This window comes from Apus apus, chromosome 4, assembly GCF_020740795.1.
Source record: "Apus apus isolate bApuApu2 chromosome 4, bApuApu2.pri.cur, whole genome shotgun sequence".
NCBI classification, from domain to species: domain Eukaryota; kingdom Metazoa; phylum Chordata; class Aves; order Apodiformes; family Apodidae; genus Apus; species Apus apus.
Genome location: NC_067285.1, coordinates 18834045 through 18850478, shown reverse-complemented (window position 1 = coordinate 18850478; position 16434 = coordinate 18834045). Strand labels below are relative to the sequence as shown.

The following is a 16434-nucleotide window of genomic DNA, read 5'->3' as shown; positions in this document are numbered from 1 at the left end:
CAGAGTATCTTGCAAAGTGAGAGATTTCCCTTAGGAAGAGAATGGTGCCATCTGAGGTGTGAGAGCAGCCTCGTTGAAAAAAGTACCTCTGGCCTGTGGTCACTGAAACCCGTACAACAGTACCCAGGCTTTCTCAACACACTGTGCAGCTTCACAATGACTCAAGTCTTCCAAAATCCTATACCAGGGTTAAGTATTACATATGACAAATGTAACTCCCACACAGTCATGAGGAACACAGTCTTCTGTATATTCTGCGCAGTCATCACCCTTTTTATGCTAACAGGGCTGTGTTGTCATGATACAAATAATTAAGAAAGACAACAGCAGTGAAGCACAAAATGTTGTTGAGGTAAGAAGTTCCAGATTGACATCTTTGGAGACTGATCAAAATTTTGTAGCCCTCCATCTCCTAGTGAAGGATGGAGTATGGGCTGTGGTACCATAAGCTATTTGTAGTGTGAAGGATCAGCATTTGCATCCAAGTGTACATGTCTGCTTGGGATCATTGGCTTGCTGCAGGTGGTGTGGTGCACAGTGACAAGATAATGTCACCCCCTTACACTCTTCAGTATGGAGCTACTGCGTGACTGTGGAAGTGAAACTGGTTAATCTGGCTTGGAGTGGGCAGGATGCAAGTTGCATAACTGACAGATGGTGAAGTAAAACAGTCCCAAATATAGTATTAGTGTTGGCTAGTGATTTCCAAACCAGGCTTATAATATTTCTTAAAATTAATTTTAAGCAGTATATGCATTGGCAGTGCAAGAGATCTGACTCACTTTTTTAGTTATGTTTGCTTTTTGGCATTTTTTTTGACAAGCTAGAATAAACAATAAAAGAGTTACTGTAAAGAAGGGACCTCTTTCTTTAGAAATGGAGGTACATTGTTGTTTATTTTCGAGAGGGTGTAATGATGTTTTAAAAATTCTTCTAGGCTCCTAAAATAAACTATTTTTGATAAGTAAAGCAAGGAGGTATGTTCGTGTTGGTGACAACTCCCCAGCTGCCTGTCCACACTATGATAATCTATTTCATATTTTGAATAGTCAGATGATGTCGTAGACACCAATAAGCATATGGCTGATTTTGATGGAAAGTGGAGAAGCCCAGATTCTATTGGTGTAAGTATTGTCATTATGTAGACTCTGAGTAGCAAGTATGCTCACAGAAGGCGGTGGTGAAGTAGGGTTGCTGTGGATTCAAGGCTCTGTCAATGACCTCCCAGAAGACTATGGCTGAAAACTGGGCTGCAAAGTAGATGAGAGGACTTGGGGTTGAGGTGAGGGTATCAGAGGGATTCCTCTACCTATAGTGCAAGATGGACCCATAGCAGGTTCAATTTGATGGAAATTCTATCAGTAGAAGCACCTTGCTCCTTCACTGAGGCATATCCATTTCAGATGGGCGGAATATGTTGTGATGCTGTAGTGAAGTATCTACTTCTTGTACAGAGCTGTACATCTGCAATATAGAAGAGCTGAATGTTGCTACCTGTTTGGACCAGCACACCCATGTGGGGAATGCTTGGCTTTTCTACACAGCTCCTATTCTAGCTAGAGCTTCAACCACACTCTAGGTGAAAAATGCATTGGAGAAGTGGAGCTCAGTTTAGGATCCACAGTCAGTGAAATATGTATACTCAATGAATATCCTGGCTTTTGGGTAGTACTCTTCTGTTGCAGATCTGATGATGTTTTTAGCTATTACTTGTTTGACACTTGGGGTGACTGAAGCTTAGGGAGAGGATCTGACTCAGTGGCAAATGTGGGTCTGGAACTCAGATTTCCTACATGGTTTACCAATTTGTTCTGCTAAAGCTCAGATGAGTTCTGTAGCACAGACACACATGTCATGAATGAGAGCTTGTTCTTGTGGTTGCAAGGTGGTAATGCTCTTGTCCAGGAGCAGAGCACTTTGTCATCAGAATTGGAAAGTCATTGGCTGTCAGTGTTTCCATACTTCTAAACTCCCTAGCTCCAATTGTTAAAACTGTCAGTCTCTAGTTCCATGGGACTTCTGACTGGTTAGAGATGATGTTAATTGTAAATAATAGTTACCTTTAACTTCAGGTCTCATTTCAGCATGGACAAAGCAGCTGAAATCGTGTGGCAGCTGGAGGATTCATCTGACAAAGCAGGACAGCAAGAGCTAAGCTCTCATGATGCAGACAATGCAGAACTGCCAGGAGAGCCTGCACGCATCGAGGACAAGGCACCCCAGAGCCATACCCTCCAGTGGGAGACTCTAGGCAGACAGTTTGTAGAATATGAGCAGGTGGCTCCATTTCTCATCCCAGAGGAACAACAGAGAAGGCTTCTGGACTTCCTCCCCTTCTTCCTAAAGGTTTGTTCTCCTTGTTGCCTTTGGTGCAGAGTTTGTTGCTCTGTTCAGCGGTCACCCTAACTGCCAGTGGAGTTAGAGTGTGATCCTTTTGTTGAGGTGATAATTACTTACACTGCTTTGGGAGCTTGAGAAAACAGTTACTTTTCCTCATTTAATCTAGCCTTCTGTTACCATGAGAAAAGTATATAGGGAGCACTGCTTTACTTTAGTGAATGGCTATTTTTTTTTCTTAGAGTTAAGGAATATGTTGATGAAACAGGCATGTTTCAAAGTGACTACCCTGTGAACAGGTCACTGTTCTTTTTCTAAGACAGCACAGCAAAAAGACACAATCTATTTTGCTTGGATCAGGAGCCATCCACTCTGCTTTTCCTAGAGCTGTTTTCAGACCAGCTATCTTCTGTTGTCTTGAGACTCCATGGAAGACATACATCTTTTAATGCTTTGAGGTTGTAAATGCATCCCAACAAGGACGGGCTTTGCTGTTGAAGATAGTGTCTCCAAACTGCTCCTTCCCCCCCTTCTAAATAATGTATTGCAGACTTTTTGTGAAATTCTGCTGAGGTTTTTCTGCTGCAAATTTACAATGAAATTTAAATTCCCAGTTCTCAACTTTTCTGAGTTCTGTTGAAGGTTTAGTTTTTTTGAGACAATGTAGTGAATGTGAATTAAGTCTTGATGTGATGACATTATATAAAACAATTTTAGATTTGCTGAAAAGGTAGTTTATTGGAGTATAATTTTCAAAGGACTGAAGAAGTTGTTATCAAAAAAAAGGTGTTGAAAGCTAAGTCTTCAGAATTAAAAATTGGACAGCAAAGAAGGAAATATCTTATTTCTCATGACACATGAGAAATAAAATTTAGTACCAGTGGATGAAAGGACAGTTATAACCCAGGAAACAAGCTGCGTATTGCTAAGGGACTGGCAATGTTGTGGTTATGCATACCCATCATGAGTTTCCTTTCTGTAGGACTGAACTGCACGTGCTTTAGAGTTGTAAAAATTTATTTCCTGAATTGCAGTAGTGCTTGTAAAGAGGGGATTTTAGATCCCTAAAGGATATTTTGGCTACAGAATATATTTAAATTGGAGATGTGAATTTCTCATTAGCTTAACACTTGCTGTCCCCCAAAGATAGAGATTCTTTCCCTTCCGTTTTCTTAGATGTATCAGGAGAGCTTTGCAGGAGCTTTGTAGGCATTTAGGCTCCTATATGTGGATAGAGCATTTTGGCCTCACATCGATTTAAGAGTACACTGTGGAGAATTTGTCCCTCTAGCTTTGAGTCATCATGTAATTCCCCATATGACTTTTACTCCCATCATGTACCAGCCTTCTGCTTTGTGCCAAGTCCCTGGACCAGCTTAGGGAAACATATCTCAGTCTGAGTTGTACATCTTAGAAGGTTCTTACAGAAACTACCTTGCTTCCTCTTGTATTACAGGGAACTCTGCATAAGTCCTCTTGCTCCTTGGAAAATTTTCATCTCTTTTCCTTTCCTCTTTTGATCACGTAGATGCCACTGCATCTCTGTAATTTTGTCTTTGAGTGCTTTAGCTCTTGCTCAGTTGTCTGGAGAGAGAGGGCACTAACCAGGAGCCACCTAGGTTGTGGGGGCTTGTTACTCATAATATTCCTTGATGTAGAAGGAGAAGGTGTAGGAGGAAAATGTTAGCCATCTGCTTGTGATTCAAGCCTAGACTGGGAGTCATTTTAATGTGCCCTCTGTATCTTCCCTCTTGGTGCCTCAGGAAGTATCAGAACGTTCTGTTACATGGCTGACTTTTGAGCAGGCATCTCTCCATGAAGCATGGAATAGGAAGGACAGATGGCAACAGCAGACGCAGGGAACTTGTGGAAGAATCTGAAACATGTAGAAACAGCCTTAAAAGGAAGAAAGAAAATCAGATTAGATTGATACCATATTATTTGAGTTTCCCCTGAAGGCAGACATCCTGGAATGGAGTCCAGTTTATATTCTTCCAGATACAGATCTTTTTTAGGCTCAAAGATTAATACGGATCTTATTAGCTCTGTTCTTAAGGAAGAGTGTGATCTAGAGAGGAAGATCACTTTCAAAATCAAGTCAGAACATTAGTGGCCTGGTCAGTAGTGAGCTGAACTAGTTAATATTTTCACAAATATACCATTGCTATGAACTTTTGATTACTGCTCTCTGCTGCATATGGTCTGAGCTTCTAAAATGTATCCTACTCTTTCTATTAGCATAAAAGTGAGTGAAACAATCCTTTCTTAAGCATTCAGAGGTTGCTCCTTTTTGAGGCCCAGGGGCAGGAATCTATCATTGCTTTCTTCTGAAAAAGGGTATAGCTTAATGGTAATTATCCTATATTCTTAAGTATCTGTGTATTTCTTGTCACTATATTTGCCCAGCTTGCTTCTGTTTTCTTACAGATCTTCCCTTACTTCTGCATCAGAAGTGGGGGAATTAGTGGATCTTGCTCCTGCAACTGAAGGTCTCTGAAAATAATTTATGGTCAAAGTCTGAAAAACATGCTTTGACTATTGTTGATTGACTGAAAATTTATTGATACATGCTGTGTGATTGCTTTTCACTGTTTTGAAGCCCAGAAAAACAGTTGAATGCAGTTCCAGAGGTCAATGCAGAAAAATTAAGTAAAATGTAGTTGCTTGCCTGATTGCCAAGTATCAGATGTTCTATATAAAAATAATGGTACCTGATTCTTGGAGTCCAGTTGGGTGCAATAGTATTAGTCTACTGGAGCATATTTTTATTGCTTTTGAACTCTAGGCGAAGAAACATTTGAGAGGGAACCTGCTTGTCAGGCTCAAAGCAGAGAATCATTAAGTCTTGCTGTTGTTCCTCTTGTCAATTTTCATTGAATTGCTAGTCTATTCTTGAGTGAGTAATCTGTAAACTTGTTCATAAACTTTTATAAACTTGTCTATAAATTCTCCACAGCTAGCTATGCATTTAGAACTGTATCTTCTTATTTAGGAGTTATTATTACAGCATAGGAAATGTGTACTGATCTGGTAGACATTTACTGTCATGTCAGCATTTTAGTAGTACATAATTTCCTATATTAGCACCCACCTGCTCTCATTATGTAAGCTGTCTTGTACCTAACCAGGCAGAATGGTCACTCCAGGCATAGGAGGCTACATCTTAAGCTCATAGACAAATGGGTTGGGCAACTCATACTGCTGCAAAATCACATCCACACACTTGTGGGCTAGAATATTATTGGTTATTATTATTCAGCTCCTTTCCTCGTGTTTCCTTTTATTTCCTTACTTTGCAACAAAGATTATTTTTGTTTGGCAAGAAATACTGGTTTTATGCTGTACTTTCCTCTCAAACCAGAGAGAGGCAGAAACAAACCAACAAACAAAAAAAAAAAAATAAAACCAAACAAAAATAGCAAACAACAACAAAAAATATTTTTCTTGTTTGTTTATTCTGTTATTTTTGTAAATTTATGGAATTGAACCATTTCAGGTGAACCTGGAAACGGTAGTCCTGTATTACCATGGTTTCTTTTTTGACATAGTTGTTGCCAATGCTCCATGAGAGCAGCTGTTGCAATCTCATTTCATTCTCTAAGTAGCTGAGTAAGAACTTGCTGAACTAAGAAAATAAAAATTTATTTTATTTTTAAATTTTTATTAAATTTAAAACTCAGGTTTTATGACTAACTTTAGTTTTAGGGAGACCAGTTTTTGGGGAAGGTTGCACTTTTACTGAAAAATTCTTGGACAAGCTGTAGCTGTAAGCTCTTCATACCTACAGGGTGTTCGTGTTATGTGTCAAAAGGCACTAGCATGCTTTTTATACAAATAATTAGTAACACAGGCAAGTATTGTTTTGGTTGTATTAAATGGGGAAAATAATGTAAATGCTCACTGGTAGGTGCATTATGCGATTCAAAAGGTAGTTCCAGGTTGACTTCTACATCTAGTATCAGGCTCCTGCCTGTCTGGCAACTACTCTTTAATGAACTACACTGACTGCGGAGGGAATTTTGCAGGGGAATGTTATATTTATGATTGTAGATTTTTAATTTATTAGTACTTCGCAATCTACTACTGCTGTATCAGAAAGACTTAACAGTTACACTTGAATTTCAGGCCTGGGAAGAATCTGCTGGAGTAATTGTATTCCCCAACATTCAGCTGTTAGCCAGTGAGGTTTCCAAGCTCCTGACAAAAGAAATTAAGAGGAACATTAATGGCAAGCCTGCAGGTAATTATTTCATACCATAGCCACTGGATTCACTGATGCTGGGAATGTATTGTCATTCACCTGTCCTCTGTTCTTACCATTGGGGAAACATGAAAATCCTAAATGTAGCAAGCCAGATCTTTTAGTAGGTGTGACCTAGCACTGGTTTTGGATGATTGCACTGAAGATCTGGCCTTGTATGCTGTGCTGATCGTGGATGTGGAACTTCTGTAGCTGGAAATGTATGATACTGCAGCTATGCAGTAAAATAGGTTACATGATATTCTGATGAGCATCCTTTAATGAGAAAAGTACTGCTAGCCATGCATGGCTTTTCTGGTCGCTCTTGTACATCCTTCACACTGGTCTGCTGGCAGACTTCATGAATTTAGCTGGTATACCCAATGAAGCTTGTCAGTTTGAAAAATGTAGTTTACATGAACTGACCTGAGTCTGCATCAAAATCCTTTTATGTCCTATATTAAATTCAGTGGACTCCTGCAACTGCTGTTAAGAAAAGACCAATACAGTGTTTTCATCTTTCATTAAAGAATTAAAGTTTAATGTTGTTGTGGTAACAGAGGAAGCTCGTCTGGCTTTGGGGCAATTGTTACAGCAGAAAGGAGAAGCAGAAGATGGCTATTTGCTCCTGAAATCCGTGTATCTGCTCTCACGGACTGACCTGGTAAGAGAAATTGCTACAAAAGGTGTGGTTTTGCTTGTTTTAGTTTTTTCTTTTTTATTTTATAGAAGCTTGGTAGCCATCCAAACAGTGGAACATCTGAGTCTCCTAATATTTGTGTTTATTCCCATGCTTTGTGCTTCAACATGCCTAGGCTTTTCTAAAAGAGGGAAGTAGGTGCACTATGCTTTCAGATACCCTTTTTGTTTTGATCATCAGGCAGATGCGGTTTTTTTAGTGTTCCTCTGAATTATCTTCCCCCCAACCTCACCCCATTGTGTGTCACTGCTCTTCAGCTTTTCTTTGTCACTCTGTCTTACATATCAAACAGAGGACTAGTAAGGACCTGTCTGATAATGCAGTGATTGGATTTTCCAAACTGCCAGCCTCTCATTTTGAAGCATTTCACTTGTACAGCCATCCTGAAGGCAAACTGGCATCAGCAGTACAGCATCCTGACAGGCACCAGGGGTGCATTTATCCCTGACATTGATCTGAGCAGTTTGTTTTATCCCTATTTAGATACACTAAAATATAGTCTTACTGTCAGCTTTTAGTGGACATGTTTTGTGTCATAAGGAGCTCTATGAAATTATATTTAGTCACTGCATGAAATTCTTGATGAGGTTTTTTTCAGGGATTTAGGATGTTGCTGTTTTTTGTAGCACACACTTGCAAACCCTCTGATATGCTGCTGATTTTTGTTTTGATTATTGCGTGCCAAGCAGGCACGCTGGGACTCTGCTGTACATTGTACACAGCCATAATAAAGATGGGAAGACACTAAGTGTTGAGGAAGACAGTGCAGAAACAGCACCTCTTGCATTTATAAAAGCTGTAATTAAAAGTGGGTGTGCAGTTATTCAATATGTTACAAAAGCAAAGGCACTATAGCTAAATTGCTGCAGGGAATGAAGAAATGATGTTTTTAACATACCAGGCCTCTATAACTGCAGGATGTCCTGTGAACTAATGAGAAAGGGGGCACTGTCTGCCCCTGCACTTATTGCTATCTTAGCTACTAGTTACTTTGCAGGTTGTGTGCTTCGCTGGCTGTAGGTCTCCTTATGCAGGACATAGTAAATATCTCTGTCAAGCTGTAGTTCAACTGGAGTGGGTAGTCCTGGGAACAACTATGGGAACACATGGTCAGTGTGTTTACTTCTCCAAAGTGATTTGTGCAGCTATGCTATATGATTGCCATGCTTTTGTGCCCCTGTGAGCACTTGTAATGATAAAATGCTCAAGTAGCTCTTTCATCTGCCATGACTAAACTCAGTGTGTAGAAACACAAGGAAACCACAGTCACCTTCTGGAGGGACTGATTTATTTTGTTCCTTACTCAGAGAACTCTCTGGAACATCATTGGATCTGGTCTTCCAGGTGCTCTGATGCAGTGCCTGTACCTTTTCTTTACATTTCCTCTGAAGAAAACAAGTGAAGATGACACTCAAAATCAGGAAATGCTTGTTAAGGTGAGATGCTCCTCTGGAAGTTCATTTGCCCTGAGTATTCAAATATTCACTTAGGCTTTCACTTGGTGATTGATTCAAATTACTGAAAAAAGGAGTAAGTTTGGACTGAAAACCATTGAACAAGCATCTAGAGCAGTATGAAACAATCTAAGAAGATGTCACTGTATCGCTTCTTTTTTGTTAAACAATACAACATAACTTTGTAAGTGGGGGGGAAAAAAAATCAATAAGAATATCCTAGTTGTAGTTTTAGTTGTTCATTTCACCGCATCCTTTCTCCTGGCATTAGTTTCAAACTATAGTACTCTGACAACCTGCCCCCACCCCAGTGAATTTTTCTCCATTTCCCAGATATTTTTAGAGGTGTTTATTGTACCTCATGTTTGATTTTCAGATAATGCTTAACATGTACAGAGAGGAACAAGCGGTAGAGGAACTTCTGGCAGCTGATAAGCTTCAGTCATTAATTATAGCAACTGCTTCTCTCTGGGACCAGTGTAGCCACTCGTGGAAAGCACCTACAGGACATGTGTTGAGAACAATTTCAAAGGCTCAGACGAAAAACAGCATTGTGTACCTACAAGGTTTGGTTTAGTAATTTGGCTTTGCTTTTCATCATAGATCCACAGAGAATGAATTCTCAAAAAGAGACTGTCTGAGATTTTTGTCTCTACATCATCTGGTAGTCAGTCAGCTGCGAAGCATGGGCTCTTGACTGTCTAGACAGGAACTTTCTCAAGTACTGACAGCCAACTGGAAAGTGAGGTTTCTTCTAGAGAAAAAATGAATTACAAGCAAGAGGCAGTCCCACCTGATTACAGTAATCTAGACAAGGACAAGGTATTAAGGGGTTTTTCAAATTGAGTGACTGAATGTGTGAGCTTAAGGCTCATGCACATTCTGAATACAAGGTTGAGGTCACCGCCAGTAACTACGCATAGGTATTTTTATTTTTTTAAAATAAAAATTTTACTTCCTGTGTGAGATTAAAAGAATGAGGAATACTAGTTCTAAAACTAATGAACTGTTTAGACATTTTAAAACTGTCCTGGAAGGATTTGCCATCAGATTAGACAAAAAGACCCAGGCTTCATTACTCAGAGTGAAATGTGTATACCCCATTACATACACCTCATTGAAATAATCTGTAAACAGCACCGAATGTGTGATTGACTTGGTACAAGACAATTAGATATGAGAGCCTCCACTTACCTTGTACTCAGTTGGGTTCACTGGATGTGAATTTTGGTAAGTGGGTGGGCTGGAAGTTTATATTCTTGACACTGAATCAGGTTCGGAGATGAGTGTAATGTTCAGATATCCTCTTGTCCTTCTTTCCAGAGAAAGTTATCTGACTCCTCATTTACTGGGAAATAAATTTTCAAACTTATTTTTCCATTTTTGTTAGCAACTCAAATTTGTTTGACTGTTAATTCTTAAATACATGCTATATCTTTTTCTCTGCAGCTGTGGATTGCATTAAAATAGCTGTTCAGAATCTCTTCAAACTGGCTGACACCCTACCTGCTTGTGAGGTGTGTGAAGCTGCTAGTATTGTCTTGTCCTTTGTGAAAGATTCCTATCCAATATCATCAGCTTTATTAACAGAGTTTGAAAATAATGATGGCTACCAACTCCTGCTAAAAATTTTACTCAGGTAAGTAGAGAGTTTCTTAGTGGGCTTCTAGAAGATGGTAAAACTTGATTTTCAGAACACATAGTGGTCTGCTTTACAATGTGTGATATCACATCTTTCATTGCTCTTTTAGGAAAGTTCATGAGTTCTACTGAAGCAATAATGGAAATTAACAGTAGGAGAAGTTAGTCTACAAGTGGGATAGGGATTTATCAAGCAAAAGACAAAGATTCTCCATCAGTGTTAAAGGGTATGTAGGTCAGAGACATTTGTGTTACTTAAAGGGAACTCTTGATCCAGGATAGCAGTCATCTAGGGATGGAAAGGTGATCTCCTTCCTGTGCAGAAAATACACAACAAACTTACAGCTGAAACGGTTGTGTTCTTCAGAACTGAGATGAATATGAAGATATCAGGAAAAATCCCCACTAGTTATTGTAATCAAAGGTACAAAGTAGAATCTTCTACTTTCCTTGTCTTGCACTTTCTAAACAGGCTCTGAGTTTGCTACAACAAAGCAGTACTTTATACCACTTCCCCAGAAGCACTTAGGAACTTTGTTCTGGTTTTCTTTAATATCATATGAAGAGAGCATTTCCAGATCTTCCCAATCTATTTTTGTTCCCGTTCTGGCTTTGCCTTTTCTTGTACTTCTTCAACACTTTCAAGAGCTTCGATCCTTGACCAGTACTTTAGACTGAGGGCGGGATATTTTGTATTTTGCATCTAGAGGATTGTAATTCGAATAATGAATCAAAAAATACTCGTAGGTGTGGATATTTTCTGATTATTTTTGGATGACACAAAATTAATAACCTACAATTGGAAAATGTCTATTCTGGCAGTGTTTTCTTTAGTTACCATAGATAGTCTAGCTTTCCCTCATAAATAAGCTGTGTTGAGATGTATAGCTCTCATTAAATTTATACATATAATGGCAGAAGCACCTGATCTTTATCAGTAAGGGCTATGACTGCCCCCATCTTTTTTAACTGATCTAACTAGGCTGGCAAGACAGAAATAGCATACAGTGGTGCTCAGGGCTTCAGACTGGTCTTCCTTCCCAGCATAGAATCATAGAATGGTTAAGGTTGGAAGGTACCTTAACGATCATCAGGTTCCAACCTCCCTGCTATGGGCACGGACACCTCCCACTAGACCAGACTGCACAAAGCCTCATCTAACCTAGCCTTAAACACCTCCAGGGAGGGGGTTTCCACAACCTTCCTGAGCAATCTATTTCAGTGCCTTACTACCCTCATGGCGAAGAATTTCTTCCTGATATCTAACCTGAATGTACTCTCTTTCAATTCAGAACCACTATCCCTTGTCCTATCACTGCCCTCCCTGGTGAAAAGCCCCTCCCCAGCTTTTCTGTAGCCCCTTCAGGCAGGCACTAGAAGGTCGCTATAAGGTTTCCCTGGTGCCTTCTCCAGACTGAACACCCCCAACTCTCTCACTCTGTCTTCACAGCAGAGGTGCTCCAGGCCTTTGATCATCTTTGTGGCCCTTCTCTGAACCCTCTCCAACAGCTGCATGTCCTTCCTATGCTGAGGGGTCCAGAGCTGTACACAGTATTTCAGGTGTGGCTTCACCAGAGCAGAGTAGAGGGGCAGAATCACCTCCCTGGCTCTGCTGGCCACACTTCTTTTGATGCAGCCTTTTTTTAAATTTGTTTGTTCGGGGTTTTTTTGTTGTTTAGATTAAAGCATAATATATTTTTGTTTTCTTCTGAGAAAGAAAAACTGGGTTTACAGTTCAAACTATTTCCTTACGTAGTAGAGACATTCCATCTTTGTTTCATTCAAAAGGTCAGGCAAGACAAAATTTTTGCTTTCCTAAGGGCTGAGATTTTTTTGTCTCTTACCTTGCCAATCATATGCCTACCTTTTAATATGAAGTGTCAGTTTAAATTGTTTGATCTATCACAAAAATTAAATTTTTACTTTCCAAAAAGACCATTCTTTTGGAAAGAAATACTTTTATATACACACACACACACACACATATAACTGGACTAAACTCCTATATTTATCGTCCTTTTCTTCTTCTTTCAGTGTCACTTCACTTTTCTTCTTCAGTTTCTGAGTTTTGTTCTGATTCAGAATATGCCACTGTGGTGTGCAGTTACTGTTTCTAAGATGGCTGAACAAATCACAGAAACAAGACAAAAGACAGTAAAATAGACTGAGGAGGAGCAGGGAGTAAAATGGGTAGTTTCTGTGTGCTTAGTACTTGGTGATATATCTAAAATGTTTGTATTACTAAAGCATGAATAGATGATTGTCCTGTTTTGTTCCTAGATGTCAGGGGCTGCAGCAAAATGAAGGAGACCCCTATCTGGGTGAGATCTTGGACATGCTGACTTGCCTTACAACCTGTGGAAAAACTGAACTGAAAGTTTCTGGCAATATTTTACACCCGCAATTACCGCACTTTGATTTTGAACAGACACGGTCTTCTGGTACAGTATAAATATATGTGGCTATGTAGGCGAGTCATAGAAAAATGAAGCTCTATTCATTACATGCCTTAAGATGGTGGAAGAAGTGAAAGACAGATCAGGACATATGTGCCTTACACTGCAGGAACCTGAATGCTACCTACATCAAGCTGGACTAATCATGTCAGCTGTAGGGTCTGATCTGAGGTTAAGAACATGCCTCCCAGTCATAACCCCTGAGGCTGTGACTCCTGTTTCCCCTCTCAGACATGATTTAGCATTATAGTTGTGGTGCTTGCAGTCTTAAATAGCATTGATGTAAAAATGATTTCACCTGGTTTCATCTCACAGGAATGACAGTGAAAAACCTCCAGGCTTTTCAGGTGTTGCAGTCCATTTTCCAGAAAAGTAATGATCAGCACCTGTGTGGAAGAATCTTGGCAGCAATTAGTACCATATGGGCCTGGGACACAATGAACTTCTTTCTTCTGGAATGGACACTACAACCTATCAGCCAGTTTACTGACATAATCAATTTCAAACCACACGCAGTCCAAGTCCATTTCTTCAGACTGGTGGAGTCCATAGTGCTAGAACTGTCCTATGTCCCTCATGAAATTTTGAAGAAGGTTCAGTATTTGATAAAGGAGAACACAGTGCCATTCTGCACCTTAACAGCTCTCCGGTGCCTTCTCAGCATGACCAAGAAGGACATGTTATTCAGCGACATATTCCGTGACTCTGGACTCTTAGGCCTGCTGCTGGCAGTTCTGAGGAAGCAAGCCAAAATCCTGAGGAAATCAGGTACAACTTAATGTCATTCACAGTGACTGTTGAAGTATGGAGATCCATAGCAATGAGTCTCTTTCTACAGTCTACTTATAAGTTTTATATGCTGAATAGCTAGGTTTTGTCTGCAAACCAACTGGCCTAAATTTATGACATACTAAGCTGGGTCCTTTCTGAAATGTTAGCTGTGCATTGTCCTATTCACTAGCCTAAACAGCTCTGGGCTATTCTTCATCAGTAGGCAATGAATTATTCTTGAGGGTACCATTCAGCCCATTCTTTTAAACTGATCCTAATTTGAGGTTCTCTAGCATGCCAGCTCAAGAGTGGAGAAGAGAGTGAGTTTTACACAGCGCTTAGTTCCTCTGAAAATAACACTTAATCCTGAGGACTGATGATAGAAAGCAGCTTCCTGACTTTTGGCTATATGTTACCCACAATTACTACCAGCCATTTTAATTTAGTACAGTTATTTCCTATTATGAAAAAAAGGAAGATAATAGTCCTGGTGTGGTAACTGTGGGGTACAGATGACTTAGGGGACAGGCATATTTGAAAGTTTATAACTGTTGTTTTAAAGAAGTAAAAATGCATTATAACATTTTCTGTGCTTTCTGAGTTGGGAAATGCCTTTACATTTCTGTGCATTAGTTGTTTAGTAAAGGAGGAGGGACCCAAAGCACTAGGTATAACTTCTGTTGCAGCAAACAAAATTGACTTTTTTATAGACATTTATTCCAAGCAACAGAAGAAATATAAATTGCAACAGAAGTTCTGGAGTTCAGACATCTATTACCTGCAAGGACAATTAGATTAGCATTCTTGATACTGGAAACCTAGAGTTTTGTACTAGAGGACTTAGATAAGGATTATGAAGAAAAATGCCAGGGTTTTTGAAAACATGTTTTCTGTTTATGGACTGCTGCATGGGGACTTTCTTGTCTTTGCATTAATTAAGTTGTTTTAGATCACTTTGTGATCTAAATTTTATAGCATGAGCAATTGAATGACTAGGTGTTTTGTAAATTTCGGCACACAGATGGGAAAGCCTGGTGTGCAGTTATCATTACTTCCCTCTTTTTGTTTCCAGAAATTTAGCCTGAAAATTTTGACTTTTAGATCCACAAGTAACCTACTTTGTGGTCCTGAAAATGTTTGCCTTTGAACAGGCAGGGGTTTCTGCTCTTCACTTTCAGTTTAGGTATTTAAGTACTTCCTCTTGCTATAACATTTTACCACTTCATAGGTCATAATCTGTAATGTTATTCTGTGTGTGTTCCTACCAGTTATCACTAAACAGGTAACTCTACATCATTTGGGAAGTAGAAGCACCATTATTACCAGTATTACCTATGGTTATGTGAGAGATCTGGGCTGCAGAGCGTAGCATCAGATCTGTGTTTCCCAGACTAGGCCCTGATGAATAGACAAAGACTTGTCTGTATTTTGTTGCCCATGTTAGGGTTCAAGTAGCCTGTAAGTATAAATTGAGAGAAAACTAGAATTTTCTGAAGAACTGGTTTTCCTTTTTATTTTAGAATATTTAGCTATAGTTGACATATATATAGTATGTCTTGTAAAAATCGTACTGTGTCTTTTTCTGTACTGACAGCTGGAACTCATCTGCCAGGTCTGGAAGAAGGCATTGAGAAGGAATTAAATGCTGTGATGCTGAAGATGGTGGCTGCCCTTACAGCAGGGTCTGTGAGGAACACTGGTAAGAAATAACAAATGACTGTGTTACTTTTGTGGTACTCAGTGGTAAGTGGTCATAATGCCTCTTGAGAAGCATCAGCAAATTCTCTAACTTTTGTGCTTCAGTGAGAAGTGAATAACAAAAGCTAGAAGTGTAGGGATAATGATTTTACACAAGGAAGATATGTGGCAATGATGTTCTCATCCTGCATAATGAACCATATCAGAGTAGTCACTCTGCTTCTCTCATCCTTGTGGACATTCCTGAAGCATTTACATAGAAAAAACAAACTTACCTTGTGGGAAAAAAAACTGTGTGTGAGAGCTTTGTGTATTGTTTGTTCATCCATATTTTCCTCCATTATAGCTATTATTTGAAGTCTTGATGGGATCAGATGCATGCTGGGTAACCAGCATGTAAATGCATTTAGTACTGGCATACCTAAGAGGACTATGTGTGGGGAATCTTTTGGAACATAATAATACAGAAGTGAACTCTTTTGAATACTAGAATCCACCCAATCCACTCTTGGATCCTAGAATCATCATATTTGCAGAATCTTACATGGTGCAAATATATTGTCACAAACTTTATCTGTCCCCTTCATGAACTAAAGAGATGTTTAAGCTGAAAATTAAGAAGGTATCTTTTCCTTTTCATTATTACTGTATTGGGAAGCTGTCATCTCTGATGATTAGAAAGTGTGGTACTCCAGTCACTTTCTTCCTTGTTGTTCTTGTGCTGTTCAGTTTGTGTTGTCTTTAGCTTAACCAGCTCTTCTTGCCTTTCCTGCTGTATTGTGGAAATGTGGCACTTCACACCAATACTGAAAATCTGCCTGTGAAAACTACTAGTAAGGGATGGTTTAAGTAACAAATGATATCGTGTTTGTCCCTAGTTGTTCTGAAGGACTATGGAATGGTGCCATATATCAAGATATTTTTGGATGACGAGTGCTACAGGAGTGCTACTCTCAGCATCTTGGAGCAGCTATCAGTAATCAACTATGAAGAATATATGAGCATTATTATTGGGGCTCTCTGTTCTTCTACTCAAGGGGAACTACATCTGAAACGAGATCTGCTGAAGGTAATTCATGTGACTCCCCACTTGCTTGTGGCTTTCTTGGAAACTGCTTGGCTTGTGGCAAATTGCTC

General features: G+C 39.5%; 1 protein-coding gene across 1 annotated transcript in view; it reads left to right on the top strand.

Moving 5' to 3' along the window:
- The first annotated feature begins 2085 nt into the window (after positions 1-2085).
- Positions 2086-16434, top strand: part of WDFY4 (WDFY family member 4) — a 126563-nt gene continuing 112214 nt past the window's right edge. Inside the window, exons 1-10 of the mRNA XM_051619006.1 lie at positions 2086-2346; positions 6463-6577; positions 7138-7241; positions 8585-8713; positions 9108-9297; positions 10181-10370; positions 12653-12813; positions 13144-13596; positions 15194-15298; positions 16176-16366. Of these exons, the coding sequence (XP_051474966.1) occupies positions 2086-2346; positions 6463-6577; positions 7138-7241; positions 8585-8713; positions 9108-9297; positions 10181-10370; positions 12653-12813; positions 13144-13596; positions 15194-15298; positions 16176-16366 (1899 nt within the window). The remainder of the gene's footprint in view (positions 2347-6462; positions 6578-7137; positions 7242-8584; positions 8714-9107; positions 9298-10180; positions 10371-12652; positions 12814-13143; positions 13597-15193; positions 15299-16175; positions 16367-16434) is intronic.